The 15168-nt window shown below is 45.1% G+C and overlaps 1 protein-coding gene across 3 annotated transcripts in view; it reads left to right on the top strand.

Annotated features, from left to right (window-relative positions):
* Positions 1-15168, top strand: part of ARMC9 (armadillo repeat containing 9) — a 246026-nt gene that overhangs the window by 41154 nt on the left and 189704 nt on the right. For all 3 annotated transcript variants that reach the window (XM_073675277.1, XM_073675278.1, XM_073675276.1), the window contains exons 5-6: positions 743-898; positions 8784-8876. In XM_073675277.1, coding sequence (XP_073531378.1) covers positions 743-898; positions 8784-8876 — 249 coding nt within the window. The remainder of the gene's footprint in view (positions 1-742; positions 899-8783; positions 8877-15168) is intronic.

The raw sequence follows: 15168 nt of genomic DNA, 5'->3' as shown, positions 1-15168 counted from the left end.
GTAGAATGATGGGCTTTACCAAAAAGCTCTTTCTTGGTCTCATCTGTCCACAATACTCTTCCTCAGAAGGATTTTGGCTTACTCATGTACATTTTGGCAAACTGCAGTCTAACTTATGTCTCTGTGTCGGTAGTGGGGTCTCGCCATAGTGTTTCATTTCATTCAAATGTCGACGGATTTTCTACTCAGACACTGATGCACCCTGAGCCGGCAGGACAGCTGGAATTTCTTTGGAACTTGATTGGAGCTGCTTATCCACCATCCGGACTATCTTGCGTTGCAACCTTTCATCAATTTTTCTCTGCCATCCACGTCCAGGGAGATTGGATACAGGGCCATGAGTTGTAAACTTCTTGATTATGTTACACACTGTGTGCAAAGGAACATGAATATCTCTGGAGATGGACTTGTAGCCTTGAGAGTATTGCTATTGTTCAACAATTTTGGTTCTCAAGTCCTTAGACAGACAGTTCTCTTCTCTTTCTGGTTTCAGGTGTGATTTTCATATTGCCCACACCTTTTACTTGCCACAGGTAGGTTTGAACGAGCATCACATGCTTGAAACAAATTTGTTTACCCGCAATTTTGGAAAGCTGTCAACAGTTTTGTCCAGCCCCTTTTTGGGGGTTTTGTGTGAAATTATGTCCAGTTTGAAAGAAATAGTTTTCTCACTTTTTTTGTACAAAATACATGTGACATGAAGTAAAAATAATAATGCATATTACTTTCCTGTTTCTATTAGGATCGTGCTGACTGTGAAGAGCGGATTTCTCATTTTAAGACCTACTTGGAAACCAGTGGGGCGGCACTGAGCCAGACTACAGAATTCCTTCCTTTCTATGCCCTTCCCTTTGTTCCCAATCCAGCTGCTCATCCATCCTTCAGAGACCTTTTCCAGGTAGCTAATAACAAATTAAAGTACGGCTGCATAGTGGAACTGAACTGGCAGTGCCAATAACATATGACTCGTTAGCCTGTATGAAAAGACCATTTCACTTAATTGCGTAACAAGGAGGCTTGAGCATTTGATGTGTCGTTTTGTATTTATGTGTTGTGTCGTTACCGCCAAGTTCTCTATTGTAAATCCCATTATTATGACTGATAGGCACTCCAGTTAGGAAATGAGGCCAGAGCATTGCAGGAAACAAACAGAAGAGGTTTCTTGTTGAGCATGTAGAGTCTCTTGACTTGTGGTGACCTCTCTCAAAAACAGTCAAACTTGACGGAATTGTTACCTGGGTATCACAACGCTCTGAAAAATATATTAAATGTTATAGTGCAGTGCTGGCGAACCTATGGCACGCGTGCCAGAGAGGGCACGCAGAGCCCTTCCTAAGGGCACTCGCGCCATCGTCTCAGCACTAGGACCGGGCCCGGCGGGTGAGTACTTGGAGCCCGCCGACTTGATTCAGTTAGATGTGCGTTCTCTGACACTCATCTAGCTGAAGTGTATTGCATCGCACGAACTTGCCAGGCCCGTGGAGAATGAATGTTCTCCCTGGGCTCCCAAGACCTCTCCTCAGGACCAAACCCCTTCCAATCCACAAGAAAGAAAGTCTTTCCTTTTACTCTCTTGATGGACAAAATATTTTCTACCTCAAAGACGCCCTCGGCGGAGACTGGAGCTGGAGTGGTACCTGGGTCGTCAGAAAAAGGATTAAGGACAACAGGCTTGAGGAGAGACACATGAAAGGAATTGGGAATCCGTAAGGAGGCAGGGAGTTTCAGCTTGTACGCCACTGGATTTATTTGGTTCAGAATCTCAAAAGGACCGATGAACCGCGGACCCAACTTGTATGATGGTATCTTGAGACAGACATATTTGGAGGAAAGCCAGACCTTGTCTCCCGGACGTAATAGATGCGGATCCAGACGTCTCTTATCAGCATGCTTCTTCCTCCGCTCGGAGGACTGAAGAAGCGCAGATCTAGTGTCTTCCCAAATCACTGAAAAGTCACTGACGAGAGACTCCACGGCAGGATTGTCCACTGAATAAGAGACTGGAAACGGAATTCGGGGGTGTCCACCGTAAACCACAAAAAACGGAGACTTAGCAGAGGACTCACTCACATGGTTGTTATAAGAAAACTCGGCCCAAGGCAGACGTTCTACCCAGTCGCTATGGTGAGCATTGACAAAGTGCCGAAGAAAACTGGTAAGGATTTGATTAATACGTTCCACCTGACCATTGGACTGATAGGCCGAAGAAAAGTCCAAAGTGACATCCAGCAGCTTGCACGTGGCTCTCCAGAAGCGAAAAGTGAACTGAACTCCTCTGTCCGAGACAATGTGGAGGGGTAAGTCGTGGAGACGAAAGATGTGACGGATTAAGTCCTTAGCCAGCACAGGTGCGGACGGAAGACCAGGCAAAGGGATGAAGTGAGCCATCTTGGAGAAGCGGTCAGCGACCACCCATATGACGGTAGAACCGGCAGATACCGGAAAATCAGTGATGAAGTCCATAGCAATGTGTTGCCAAGGAGCAGAAGGCACGGGGAGAGGAAGAAGACGACCAGCCGGGAGTTGCCTAGGTATCTTGTTACTGGCACAGGAGGAACAAGCCGCGACAAAATCCGCAACATCCTTGTGCAGGGTGGGCCACCAATAATGTCGGGCAATGAGCAGAAGCGTCTCTCTCTGGCCGGCATGACCAGCCAGTTTGGACGAATGACCCCAGAGTAAGACCCTCTTCCGATCCTGAGCCGCTACAAAGGTCTTACCAGGAGGTAGATGACAGGTCAAACGGAGCAACAGTCATTATTCTGGAGGGGTCAGTGATGTGTAAAGGCTCCTCCTCTTGGTCGGTAGACAGGAAAGAGCGGGATAGAGCGTCAGCTTTAATATTCTTGTCTGCCGGGCGTTAATGGAGAGTGAAGCTGAAGCGAACAAAGAACAAAGACCATCTGGCCTGACGTGGATTTAGTCTTTGGGCGGTCTGCAAGTAAGCAAGGTTTTTATGGTCATGGTAGATGACCACCGAGTGCAGAGCCCCCACAAGCAAGTAGCGCCACTCCTCCAGCGCTCATTTCATGGCCAGCAGTTCTCGATCTCCTATGGAATAATTGCGCTCGGACGGAGAAAAGAGTTTGGAGAAGAAGCCGCAGGTCACCATTCGCCCGGAAGAGAATTTCTGGGTGAGCTCTGCTCCGGCTCCGGAGGAAGAGGCATCAACCTCCAGGAAAAACTGTTTATTGCAATCTGGACAATGTAGCACTGGAGCGGAGGAGAATGCTTGTTTAAGAGAGACAAAGGCACTTTCCGCCTCGGAAGTCCATTCCCTGGGATTTGCTCCTTTATGGGTGAGAGCAGAGATGGGAGCAGTCCGAGAGGAGAAATGAGGAATGAAGAGGCAGTAGTAGTTAGCGAATCCCAGAAACCGCTGAATAGCCTTCAACCCCTCAGGTCGGGGCCACTTTAAGATGGCAGACACCTTCTCGGGATCCATCCGCAGTCCGGTCTCAGAGATGATATACCCCAAAAATGGTAGGGAGGTCTGCTCAAAGAGGCATTTCTTGTACTTTGCATACAGGCGATTTCTTCCGGAGCCTCAGCAGGACGTGACGAACATCCCTCCGGTGAGAGGGCAGATCAGGGAAGAACACCAAGATATCGTCCAGGTACACCACCACGCAGGAATACAGGAGGTCTCGGAAGATGTCGTTCACTAACTCCTGGAAGACGGCTGGAGTATTACAGAGACCGAAGGGCATCACACGGTACTCTTAGTGACCATCCCGAGTGTTGAGTGCCGTCTTCCACTCGTCACCCTGACGAATCCGAACCAGATTGTACGTCCCACAAAGATCGAGCTTAGTGAAGATCTTCGCGCCTTTTCGGCGGTTCAAACAGCTCCGAGATGAGAGGCTGGGGGTATTTATTTTTGATGGTAATCTGGTTTAGGCCCCTATAGTCGATACATGGACGAAGAGAGCCGTCTTTCTTTTTGACGAAGAAGAATCCTGCTCCAGCCGGAGAGGTGGATTTCTGGATAAATCCCTTAGCTAGATTCTCTTCTATGTACTCAGACATAGCATGGGTCCCGGCCAGCGACAAGGGGTAGATTCGTCCCGCGAGGAGGTGAAGCACAAGTCATTAGGTCGATGGGGCAATCATACGGCCTATGAGATGGTAGTGTCTCTGCCTCCTTTTTATCAAAGACGTCCGCATATGACCAGTAGGGTGCCGGCAGGCCAGGTAGGTTAGCTGGAGTAGACGGAGGTCGAGCAGGACGAACCGGAGCCAGACAGGACTTATGACATTCCTGACCCCAATGGAGCACCTCACCCGAGCTCCAATTCAGGATGGGCTCATGTCTCTGTAACCAAGGCAGGCCCAGCAAGAGGGGATGAGAGAGACCGTACAGCACGTAGAAGGAGATCTTCTCCGAATGTAGCATTCCCACTTGAAGAGTTACAGGCTGAGTGACAAACAAGATGGTCTCAGAGAGAAACTTTCCATCCACAGAGGAAACAGCTAAAGGATCAGCCAGACGTATGGTAGGAATCTGATGTCGCTCCACAACGGCCTGTTGAATGAGGTTCCCAGCGGCTCCAGAATCCAGATAGGCCGTCTCGAAGAAGTGGTCTCTCCACTGGTAACCGAAACGGACAGAGGCAAGGGCGGGGAGGAAGAACTTTTGCCTAGGACGACCTCTCCAAGCGATCCTAGACACTGGAGTTTCCCGGTCTCACTGGACAGGAGCGGACTAGATGCTCTATACTGCCACAGTTGAAGCAACTCCCCTCGGCGCGGTGGACCTCCTGGCGAGACTTGACCATCTTAACTTGGTTTATTTGCATAGACTCTGGAGAAGACACCGGAGAAGATGCAGGTTGCGAGACTGGCCTTTGGAAGGTTGGTGCGAGGCGCAGGGGTCTTCTCTCACGGGTCGCCTCCTTAGAACGCTCCTGAAAACGGATGTCGATACATGTAGCAAATGACACCAGGTCGTCCAGAGAGGAGGGTATGTCGCGACCGGCTAGCTCATCCTTGATCCGTCCGGAAAGGCCCTCCCAAAAGGTGGACACCAGAGCCCTTTTGTTCCAGGCAAATTCAGATGCGAGGGTGCGGAAACGCACGGCATACTGTCCCACAGAGAGACTCCCTTGGCGGAGTCGGAGGAGAGAGGAGTCAGTCGAAGATTTTCGTCCGGGCTCATCGAACACCTTCTGGAAAACAGCAAGGAAGGCCTGGAGGTCGGACACCAGAAGATCCCCTCTCTACCACAGAGGGTTAAGCCACGCCAACGCCTCTCCGGTGAGGTGAGACATGATGAACCTGGTCGGAGGAGAACTGGTGTGACAGGAGCTCAAAGTCCAGCGTGCACTGATTTATGAAGCCCCGATATAGGGCAGGGTCACCACCAAAACGTGGAGTAGCAGATAGCCGGGTTCCTCAGCCGGATGCCACAGCGCCACTGGGTTGAGGTGCGTCGGAGCGGGTGCCGCTTGGTTAGAGGCGGACACAGACTTGTTGGACAGCGCGTCCAAGCGGGAGTTGATGGTCCGCAGATAGGACAGGATAGTATCCTGTTTGGATCTCTGGCGAGAGACCTCTTGATACAGGTCTGAGAGCAAAGGAGCCTGGGAGCCACTGGATTTCATGGCCTGTGCAAACTGTTACAGATCCGGGTGGTGGAACCTCTGTGTCGTGATACAATGAGGGACCAGAGGGGCCTACCCGTACCGACCCTGGCCACACGGCGGCTTAGTCGACTCCGTGAACCAAGGAGGAACCGGAAAGGTGAACTAGGTGCCACTTTGGGACCGACCTTGTGTGCGAGCAGGCGACTCCCACGGGGCTGATGGCCGAAGCCGACAGGCACAGCTGATGAGCACGGCTTGCAGACTTGCAGGCGGGTACTTCTGATAGACAGGCAGGCGGGCACGGCTGGTAGACCGGCTGGCGGGCATTTTTTTTCATTGCAGCATTAGAGTGGTGCTACTAATCTAAGCTCCCTGCCCATAGTATCATACTCACCATTCGCCATCTTCATCTGTTATCCACACTACTCTGGTCAGTCTTTTGCAGGCTGTGACCTGCCGGATCGCTCCAGTGTTTGCTGTCCGAGCCAGAAGTCACAACTCAATGTAAGTCTATGAGAGCCAGAATGAGCGTCTCCTAGACTTACAGTGACTGCTTGTGATCGTTACCTCTGACTTCCGGAAAGAGGTGACGACAGCAGCTGTTAAGTAAAATACTAGGGTCAGGGAGCTTACATTGGTGGCACCACTCCAGTTGTGAAATAAAATAAAAAAAATGCCGCAGTAGTGCTCTAAATCTGTCTTGGTCTATGCTAAATGGACTGCCAGCACAGTGAGGTGTCAGGTTACACCTCCTATTATGATCTATTGAGATCAGAGGGTGAGCGAGGAGTGCACATCTCAGTGAGACACATGGAAATTGTGCTGCTACTTCAAACAAATATTATACCAGTGATAGATTCACAGCTACACTGCTCAGTACTGTAGTATAATGTCTCCCATGGTGTTGCAGCTTCTGTGAGTGTGCTAAAAAGAAAGAAGACCAGGAATCCATCTCTCTCTATGTACTGTGTATGGGAGACTTCATAGCAGCTGTTTGTTTTAACAAAAAAAAAACATAAAAAAGCCAGATTAATGTTTGCAAATGCACACAGGAACAAAGACCTTAATTTTCGGAGACAGGTCCTATGGTCTGATGAAACTAAAGTTTAACTTTTTGGGCATAATGACCATCGTTACTTTTGAAGGAAAAAGGCAGTAGCTTGGAAGCCTAAGAACACCATCCCAACGGTGAAACATTGGGGTGGCAGCATCATGTGGGGTTGTTTTGCTCCAGGAGGGACTGGTGCACTTCACAAAATAGATGGCATCATGAGAAAAGAAGATTGTGGCAATACTGAAGCAACATCTCAAGACGTCAGCCAGGAAGTTAAAGCTTGGGCGGAAATAGGTTTTCCAAATGGACAATGACCTGAAGCATACTGCCAAAATGGTAACAAAGTGGCTTAAGGCTAACAAAGTCAATGTTTTGGAGTGGCCATCACAAAGCCCGGATATCAATCCTATGGAAAATTTATGGGCAAAGCTGAGAAGGCAGGTGCGAGCAAGGCGACCTACAAACCTGGATTAGTTACACCAGTTTTGTCAGGAGGAATGGGCCCAAATTCCGACCAACTATTGTGAGAAGCTTGTGGAAGGATATCCCAAACGTTTGACCCAAGTCATTCAGTTTAAGGGCAATGGTACCAAATACTAATGAAATGTATGTAAACTTTGGACTTTGCAGTAAGTAATAAAAATGCCTTAAGGCTGCGTGCCCATATACGTTTTTCAAGCGTTTTTGCTGCGGAATTTGCGTAGCGAAAACGCTTAAAAAACGCTTGGTAATACGTGCCCCATGGTCCCCAATGATAATCCGCATTACCATAATTTTTAATATTTGCCAAATGCCAGAATAGGAGAGAATGTTTTAGGCTATGTGCCCACGATGCTGAAATGCTGCATATTTTTTCCGCTTCTCCCTGGCAGGAAAAACGGATGCGGATTTTACATGCGTTTTTCCCGCCAGGTAGAAGCGTTTGTCATCTGTTTTTGCATGCATTTCTGCATGCGGGTTATCAAGCGCTTTTCCAAGCGATTTTAGCATCACTTGGAAAGTGCTTGACAACTTGGTCACACTATATAAATCCATGCAACTGACATGGATTTATATAGTGTGACCAAGTAATGGTTTAAAAAAAAAAAGAATAAGAATGGTGAAAAATAAAAAATAAAGATTATACTCACCTTCCGATGGCCCCCGGTCTCCTCAGCGATGCTTGTGGTGTGAGGACCTGCCATGACGTCATGAGTCATGTGACAGGTCACGCGACCGCTGGTGTCGGCGGTCGTGTGACCTGTCACATGACTCAATGACGTCATCGCTGGTCCTTCACACCACCGCGGAGACCGGACGCATCGGAGAAGGAGACCGCGGGCCATCGGAAGGTAAGTATAATCTTTATTTTTTATTTTTCACCATTCTAATTCTTTTTTTTTTTAGCTATTACTTGGTCATACTGTATAAATCCATGCCGGTTACATGCCGGAACTACAGGAAACGTCTGACCTTTGTAATTGCAAACAAAGGTTTCTATACCAAATATTAAATTATGTTTTTCTATTGTATCAAATACTTATTTCATGCAATAAAATGCAAATTAATTATGTAAAAATCATGCAATGTGATTTTCTGGATTTTAAGATTCTGTCTCTCACAGTTGAAGTGTACCTACAACAAAAATTACAGACCTCTCCATTCTTTGTAGGTGGGAAAACTTGCAAAATCTTCAGTGTATCAAATACTTATTTTGCCCACTGTAGATCAGCGGATTCTGGTATTTTTTATGGACTGTGTCACTTGCAATTGAAAGTGTGCTGTGGATATATTTTTTATCTTTCTTTATTAGTCATTGCACTCTTTGTATCTTTAGTGGGAGGCAGACGTTATTCATTGCTTACAGACTATACAGAAGCATATTTCAAAAACCACAGCTTTTTGGCATTCCGGTAAATTGAGTCAGCAGACCCTCTTCCCTCTATCTGTAAGGTTTTTGCGCTTTTGTGAAAGTAAATGGTGGTTTGCTGGGAGTGTAAATTCCATGCATACAATATAGCATTGCTTATCACACATTGAGATAATCCATATGAATCTGTGTAATTCCCATTGCATCAGCATTGCCAATAATGGACTGCAATGTTTGAGCTCTCCTTACTAGCTGGGTATGGTTATCATGTATAAATATGTTTTTGTTTTCCCAGGATTCCTGGGCTCCTGAGTTAAAATCTAGGCTGGAGAAGTTCTTGTCATTGACTCTGAAGGCTGGAAGTACTCCTCGTCTTGTTACATTATATGTATCCTTTTTTACATCTCCATCTTCTATCATGATAAAACAATGGCATGCATGGTTTGTGAAATGTTTATTCTATTAAAGAGGTATTATCATATTATTAAATTGCTTTTGTTTGTTAGGCTATGTGCCCACGATGCAGAAATGCTCAGGATTTTTTCCTGAGCGTTTCTGCATCTCCCTGGCAGAAAAAACGCATGCGGATTGTACATGCGGATTGTACATGCGGATTGTACATGCGGATTGTACATGCGTTTTTCCTGCCAGGGACAAGCGGAAGTGGAGCGTTATCACTGACATTTCCGCATGCGGATTGACAAGCGCTTTCCAAGCGATTAGCATCACTTGGAAAGTGCTTGTGACAACTAGGTCACACTATATAAATCCATGCAAACTGCATGGATTTATATAGTGTGACCCGAGAGAGTGGTAAAAATAAAAAAAGTAAATGTATACTTACCCTCCGATGGCCCCCGGTGTCCTGCTTTACACTCCGTTCTCCCGACTGCCGGCATCGGTGGATTGAAAGACCTGCTGACGTCAGCGCAGGTCCTAGTTCAGTCCACTGCAAAGTGCCGGGAAGCAAGGAGGAGCGCAGCGCGGGCCGCCAGAAGGTAAATATACATTTATTTTTTATTTTATTCTTTTTTTTACAGATTTTTTAATAGTACCTGGGTGTGGATGAGACTCTCCTCTCATCTACACCCGGGTACCATCCGCACATTAGAACGCTTGGATTACGCATCTACATATACAGTGATGCGTAATCCATGCGGTTTAATGCAAGTCAATGGCGGCGAAGACGCAGAACTTCCGCAAAATAATTGATAGTGCTGAGATTTTCCGCAATGATAATCCGCAGCGGAAATTTCCGCAGCATGTGCACAGCACATGCGGATTATCATTGGGGAACATGGCAGGCCTTCTACCAAGTGTTTTTAATGCATTTCTGCAGCGTTTCCGCAGCTACAAAACGCTGCAGAAACGCATTAAAAACTCATCGTGGGCACACAGCCTTAGACAGCAAAAAAAAGAAAAGAAGCAAGTTTACAATTGACTTGCTTCTTTCTTCTTTCATTTTCCTGCAGCTTATATCTTCCATAGTGTACAGCTTGTTTTCATGGAGCTCGGCTACCGGAGCCTGGTCCAGTGTGTGCAGTGGTTCGATTCCAGGAGAGGAATTAACTGCTAATATCCCTGCCACCTCTCTCCAGTCCATTGATTACTTTACTTCAGAAAGCTACTCACCTCCCTTCCCCTCCCATTCTGCTCCTGATAATTTAGTTATAAACCTTACAAAATCACCAGCCCCCGCCATTAGCTGCTTCCAGAATAGGTCTCCTAATCTTGCCTCTCACTTTCTTGACCTGTCTGCTTTCTCAAATTCTCTTTAATCAGTATATTTACATATAGAGAACAATGTAGACTAAGGCTGAGTGCCCACTATGCGTTTTTCAAGCGTTTTTGCTTCGGAATTTCCGCAGCGAAAACGCTTAAAAAATGCTTGGTAATACGTGCCCCATGTCCCCCAATGATAATCCGCATGTGCTGTGCACATACTGCAGAAATTTCCGCTGCGGATTATAATTGTGGAAAAATCCGCACCATGTCCATTAATTTTGCGGACACGCAGCGTAATTGCCGCCATTGACTTGCATTGAAACGCTCAATATCCGTGTCAGCACATTTGCACACACGGATAATATGCGTTTCTATGTGCGGATGGTACCCGGGTCTAGAGAAGAGGAGAACCATAGAACCTGTTAAAAAAAAAGAATTTAAAATAAAAAAGATTAGATTTACCTTCCGATGTCCCCCGGTCTCCATAGCGATGCGTCCGGTCTGTTGTATGGGTCGCGGTGGTGTGAGGACCTGCCATGACGTTATTTAGTCATGTGACAGGTCACGCGACCGCTGACGTCGACGGTCGCATGACCGTCACATGACTCAATGACGTGATCGCAGGTCCTTCACACTACCGCGACTGATACAACAGACCGGACGCATCGCTATGGAGACCGAGGGCCATCGGAAGGTAAATATAATCTTTATTTTTTATTTTTTACCATTCTTATTCTTTTCTTTTAACTATTACTTGGTCACACTATATAAATCCATGCCGGTTGCATGGATTTATATAGTGTGACCAAGTTGTCAAACACTTTCCAAGTGATGCTAAAATCACTTGGAAAAGCGCTTGATAACCCGCATGCGGAAATGCAAGTGAAGAACGCTTCTATCTGGCAGGAAAACCGCATGTAAAATCCGCATGTGTTTTTCCTGCCAGGGAGAAGCGGAAAAAATATGCAGCATTTCTGCATCGTGGGCACATAGCCTAAAGAACAAACAACTGATAGCTGAATATGTTACAGCAGAACATGTGCTGAGTTTTTTTTTTGTTTTTTTTTTTATATGGCATTTCATTTTTTTCAGTGTTTTTGCTGTATTATTAACCCATTCAAATGTAATGAAAAAAAAAACACAAGTAAAAACGAACATTAAAATGCTTAAAAAAGGTGTGTTACACACCATATCTACCCTTTAAGGAGGAAGGAGGAGTGCCCGCCCTGCCAGAAACCAGTAAGTGAGGAGACTGCAGAGCTGTGAGACAACTTGAGTATAACCCTTTTAATATTGCTCTCACATATATATGTTCACCTTTTTGCTTTAGAATTAACCCCACCCATACTGGGTGATAGCTTTTCCTGCATGACCGTTATGCTGGTGGTCATCTCCCAAGGCAAGTCGGAGGACCCCTATCCTCTATATAGGTGCAAATGCCAGAAATGAGACCTACATTTATCAGACATTATGTAATTCCGGGGAAATTCCATTAATGTCCAAGATTATAATAACAGTTTTGAGCTCTAACGTCCTTAAACTAGCCTAATTTGTTGAATTAATTTCCTAGTCTTTCATACAATATCTGATAATCCCCCTGATAGTCTAGCCTAGCCAAAGTGATGTTATAGCTGCGAGACATTAAGTGGAAGCCTGTGTGGCCGTAACAAAATGACATTAGCCCATTATCTGATTCTTCATCAGTGTGTGAAATGACGCCAGTTTTTTTTTTTTCTTTCTGTATCAAATTACATAGAGTTTGAATCTGCAGGGACCTGTGAATTTCATGAAATTTGACTCTGACATCGATCCTCTCATCTCCAATCACCATTTTTAAATATTCTACCTTTTTGTTCTGAAGTATGATCACTTGAATTTGCATACAGTCATGACCGAAAGTGTTTCCAACCTTGAAATTGTTCCAGAAAAATGAAGTATTTCTCTCAAACAATTATTGCAATTACACATGTTTTGTTATACACGTTTATTTCCTTTGTGTTTATTGGAACACCACAAAAAAAAAAAAAAAAAAACTAAAAAAAGGCAAATTCGACATAATCTTACACAAAACCCCAATAATGGGCTGGACAAAATTTTTGGCACCCTCAACTTAATATTTGGTTGCACACCCTTTGTAATAAATAACTGCAATCAATCGCTTCTTACACCTTTAAACTGGAATTTTTCACCCCTCTTCTTTTGCAAACTGCTCCAGGTCTCTCATATTTGTAGGGTGCTGTCACGAGTGTGTCAGATGTAACAGACAGTTGCTTTGCATCTGGCTGCAGAAGGTCACTACGTTTGGCATTGCAGACACCTTTCTAATCCTTATGACTTTTGGACCCAGCGGCAACCTCCCTCCTGCTCTGACACACCCTGGTCTGGGTGTTTATAAACTCAGTCTGCTTCAGGGAGTCGCCAGAAATATTCACATTTTCCCTTGTGAAGGCTTGGAGCTATAGCAGTCAGCTAGCTTCCTCTCTGGTGCCCTTGGAGGACGTTTGGTGTTATCTCTCTGGTGTCTGCTCAAGCTAAGTTTTCTCCCTTTGTTTGTTGTCTTTTATTTATAGTGGGGACTGACCAGTTCTCACCCTCTCCCTCCCTATCAAGGGTCTAGCTCTAGGGATATACAGGGCTTTGGTTTCCTGCTCGGCAATTGGTGTGGAACCAATATAGAGACGGTAGGGTAGGCAGGGTGTTATTAGATAAGCCTAGGGGTCTCCACTCCCCCTTTCCCTAGTGTCTGGGCTTCCTTCCCCTCATCCCTTAGTTTTGCACTTAGTCTTTCCCACACTGTGCGTGACAGGTGCCTTCTCCCAACAGCAATTTTAAGATCTCTCCACAGGTGTTCAATGGGATTTCGATTCAGACTAATTTCTGGCCACTTCAGAACTCTCCAGGGCTTTATTTCCATCCATGACTCATGACCTAGGACGCAAACCCAGCTTTCTGACACTGGGCACTACGTTGCGATCCAAAATCCTTTGGTAATTTGCAAATTTCATGATTCCTTGCAGACAGTCAAGGCACCCATTGCCAGAAGCTGCAAAATAACCCCAAAACATCTTTGAACCGCCACCATATTTGACTGTAGATGCTGGGTTCTTTTCTTTTTAGGCCTCAGTAGAATGATGTGCTTTACCAAAAAGCTCTTTCTTTTTCTCATCTGTCCACAAGATGCTTTTCCAGAAGGATTTTTGCTTACATGCATTTTGGCAAACTGCAGTCTAGTTTTTTTATGTCTGTGTCAGCAGTATTGTCCTTCTGGGTCTCCTGCCATAGCGTTTCATTTTATTCACATGTCCACAGATAGTTTGCACTGACACTGATGCACCCTGAGCCTGCAGGACAGCTTGAATTTCTTTTCAAACTTGATTGGGGCTGCTTATTCACCATCCAGACTATCCTGCGTTGCAACTTTTCTTCAATATTTCTCTGCTGTCCACTTCTAGGGAGATTAGCTACAGTGCCATAGGTTGTAAACATTTGATTATGTTGCGCACCGTGGACAAAGGAACATCAAGATCTCTGGAGATGTACCTGTAACCTTGAGATTGTTTATATTGTTCAACAATTTTGGTTCTCATGTCCTCAGACAGTTCCCTTGTCCTCTTTCTGTTCTCCATGCTTCGTGTGACACACACAGACAGACAATGCAAAGATTGAGTCAACTTCTCCCCTTTTTATCTGGTGGTTTCAGGTGTGATTTTCATATTGCCCAAACCTGTTACTTGCCACAAGAAAGTTTGAATGAGCATCAAATGCTTGAAACAAAGTTGTTTACCCACAATTTTGGAAAGGTGCCAACAATTTTGTCCGGCCCATTTTTGGGGTTGTGTGTGAAATTATGTCCAGTTTGCCTTTTTTTCTTTTTTTTGTGTTGTTCCAATACACACAAAGAAATATAAATGTGTATAACAAAATATTTGCAATTGCAATAATTGTCTGGTTGAAATACTTCATTTTCCGGAACAATTTCAAGGGTGCCAACACTTTCGGCCATGACTGTGAACAGCCATTTCCTAATACATATTAGTTTGTGCCATTCTGATCACAATTCTCTTGTTCCCTGTGAATCCCTGATTATGGTACAAGGTACACTAATGTCACCATATATTGTATAGTAAAAGTAATTAGAGTGTTAGTGACAGCCCCGCATTTGCTGTGACATATCTACTAGAGTTCTGCCTATGTAACTAAAATTAAAATCTAAATTACATTTGTTTGCATGTGGCTATAGGATGACCCTGAGCGACTTGTAGACTCTGCAGGGTGGTTCATCATGACATGAAACAAATCTAAAGAAATAGAGCAGTGTCTAAGCAGCTGCTCATGTTAAATGTGACAGCTGGTGGCATTGTGAGGGTGTTCTCATATATCCCTTGTGTCTTGATCAGTTTTTTTGTGCCTCTACTGATGCAAAAATGCTGGCATGGCATCAAGTGTTTTCAGAACTTTCTAGTCCATGAAGAGCTTCACAATCACGGAGTTGGAACATGAAATGCTGCAGTGAACATTTTTTCATCCAGCTCCTGGTCCATACAATAACTGATGCACTTGATGATAACTGATCCCATATAAATCGATTCTGCAGTCCTTTTCCCACCCATGTTTCAGTACCATGACGGAGGAAATTAAAAAATAAAAACAACACCGGTTGGCTGTGTATAAGTACAAACAAACTTCCACGTCTACAAGGGTTGAGGAGATGCCGAAGATGATCTTAAGAGCACAAAGCCATTTTAACGCTAATGAATTTTTCCATAAATTCTCTGAAGTGGTCACTGGCTTTGCTTAGTACTCTCGCTCTTCTGTTAGTTTGGGCATACCATTTAGGATACTGAGATGTGACTCTTGTAAATGTAGCTTTTGCGGTGAATCATTTATTGCCAGTTAAGCAGAAATATGAAATCATTACACAGCTGTGGGGCGGTGAATAAAATAACTTTTTTAAG

This window comes from Phyllobates terribilis, unplaced genomic scaffold, assembly GCF_046119375.1.
Source record: "Phyllobates terribilis strain yellow unplaced genomic scaffold, ASM4611937v1 Scaffold_3__8_contigs__length_932513732, whole genome shotgun sequence".
NCBI lineage: Eukaryota > Metazoa > Chordata > Amphibia > Anura > Dendrobatidae > Phyllobates > Phyllobates terribilis.
This window is presented reverse-complemented; position numbering and strand designations above follow the sequence as displayed.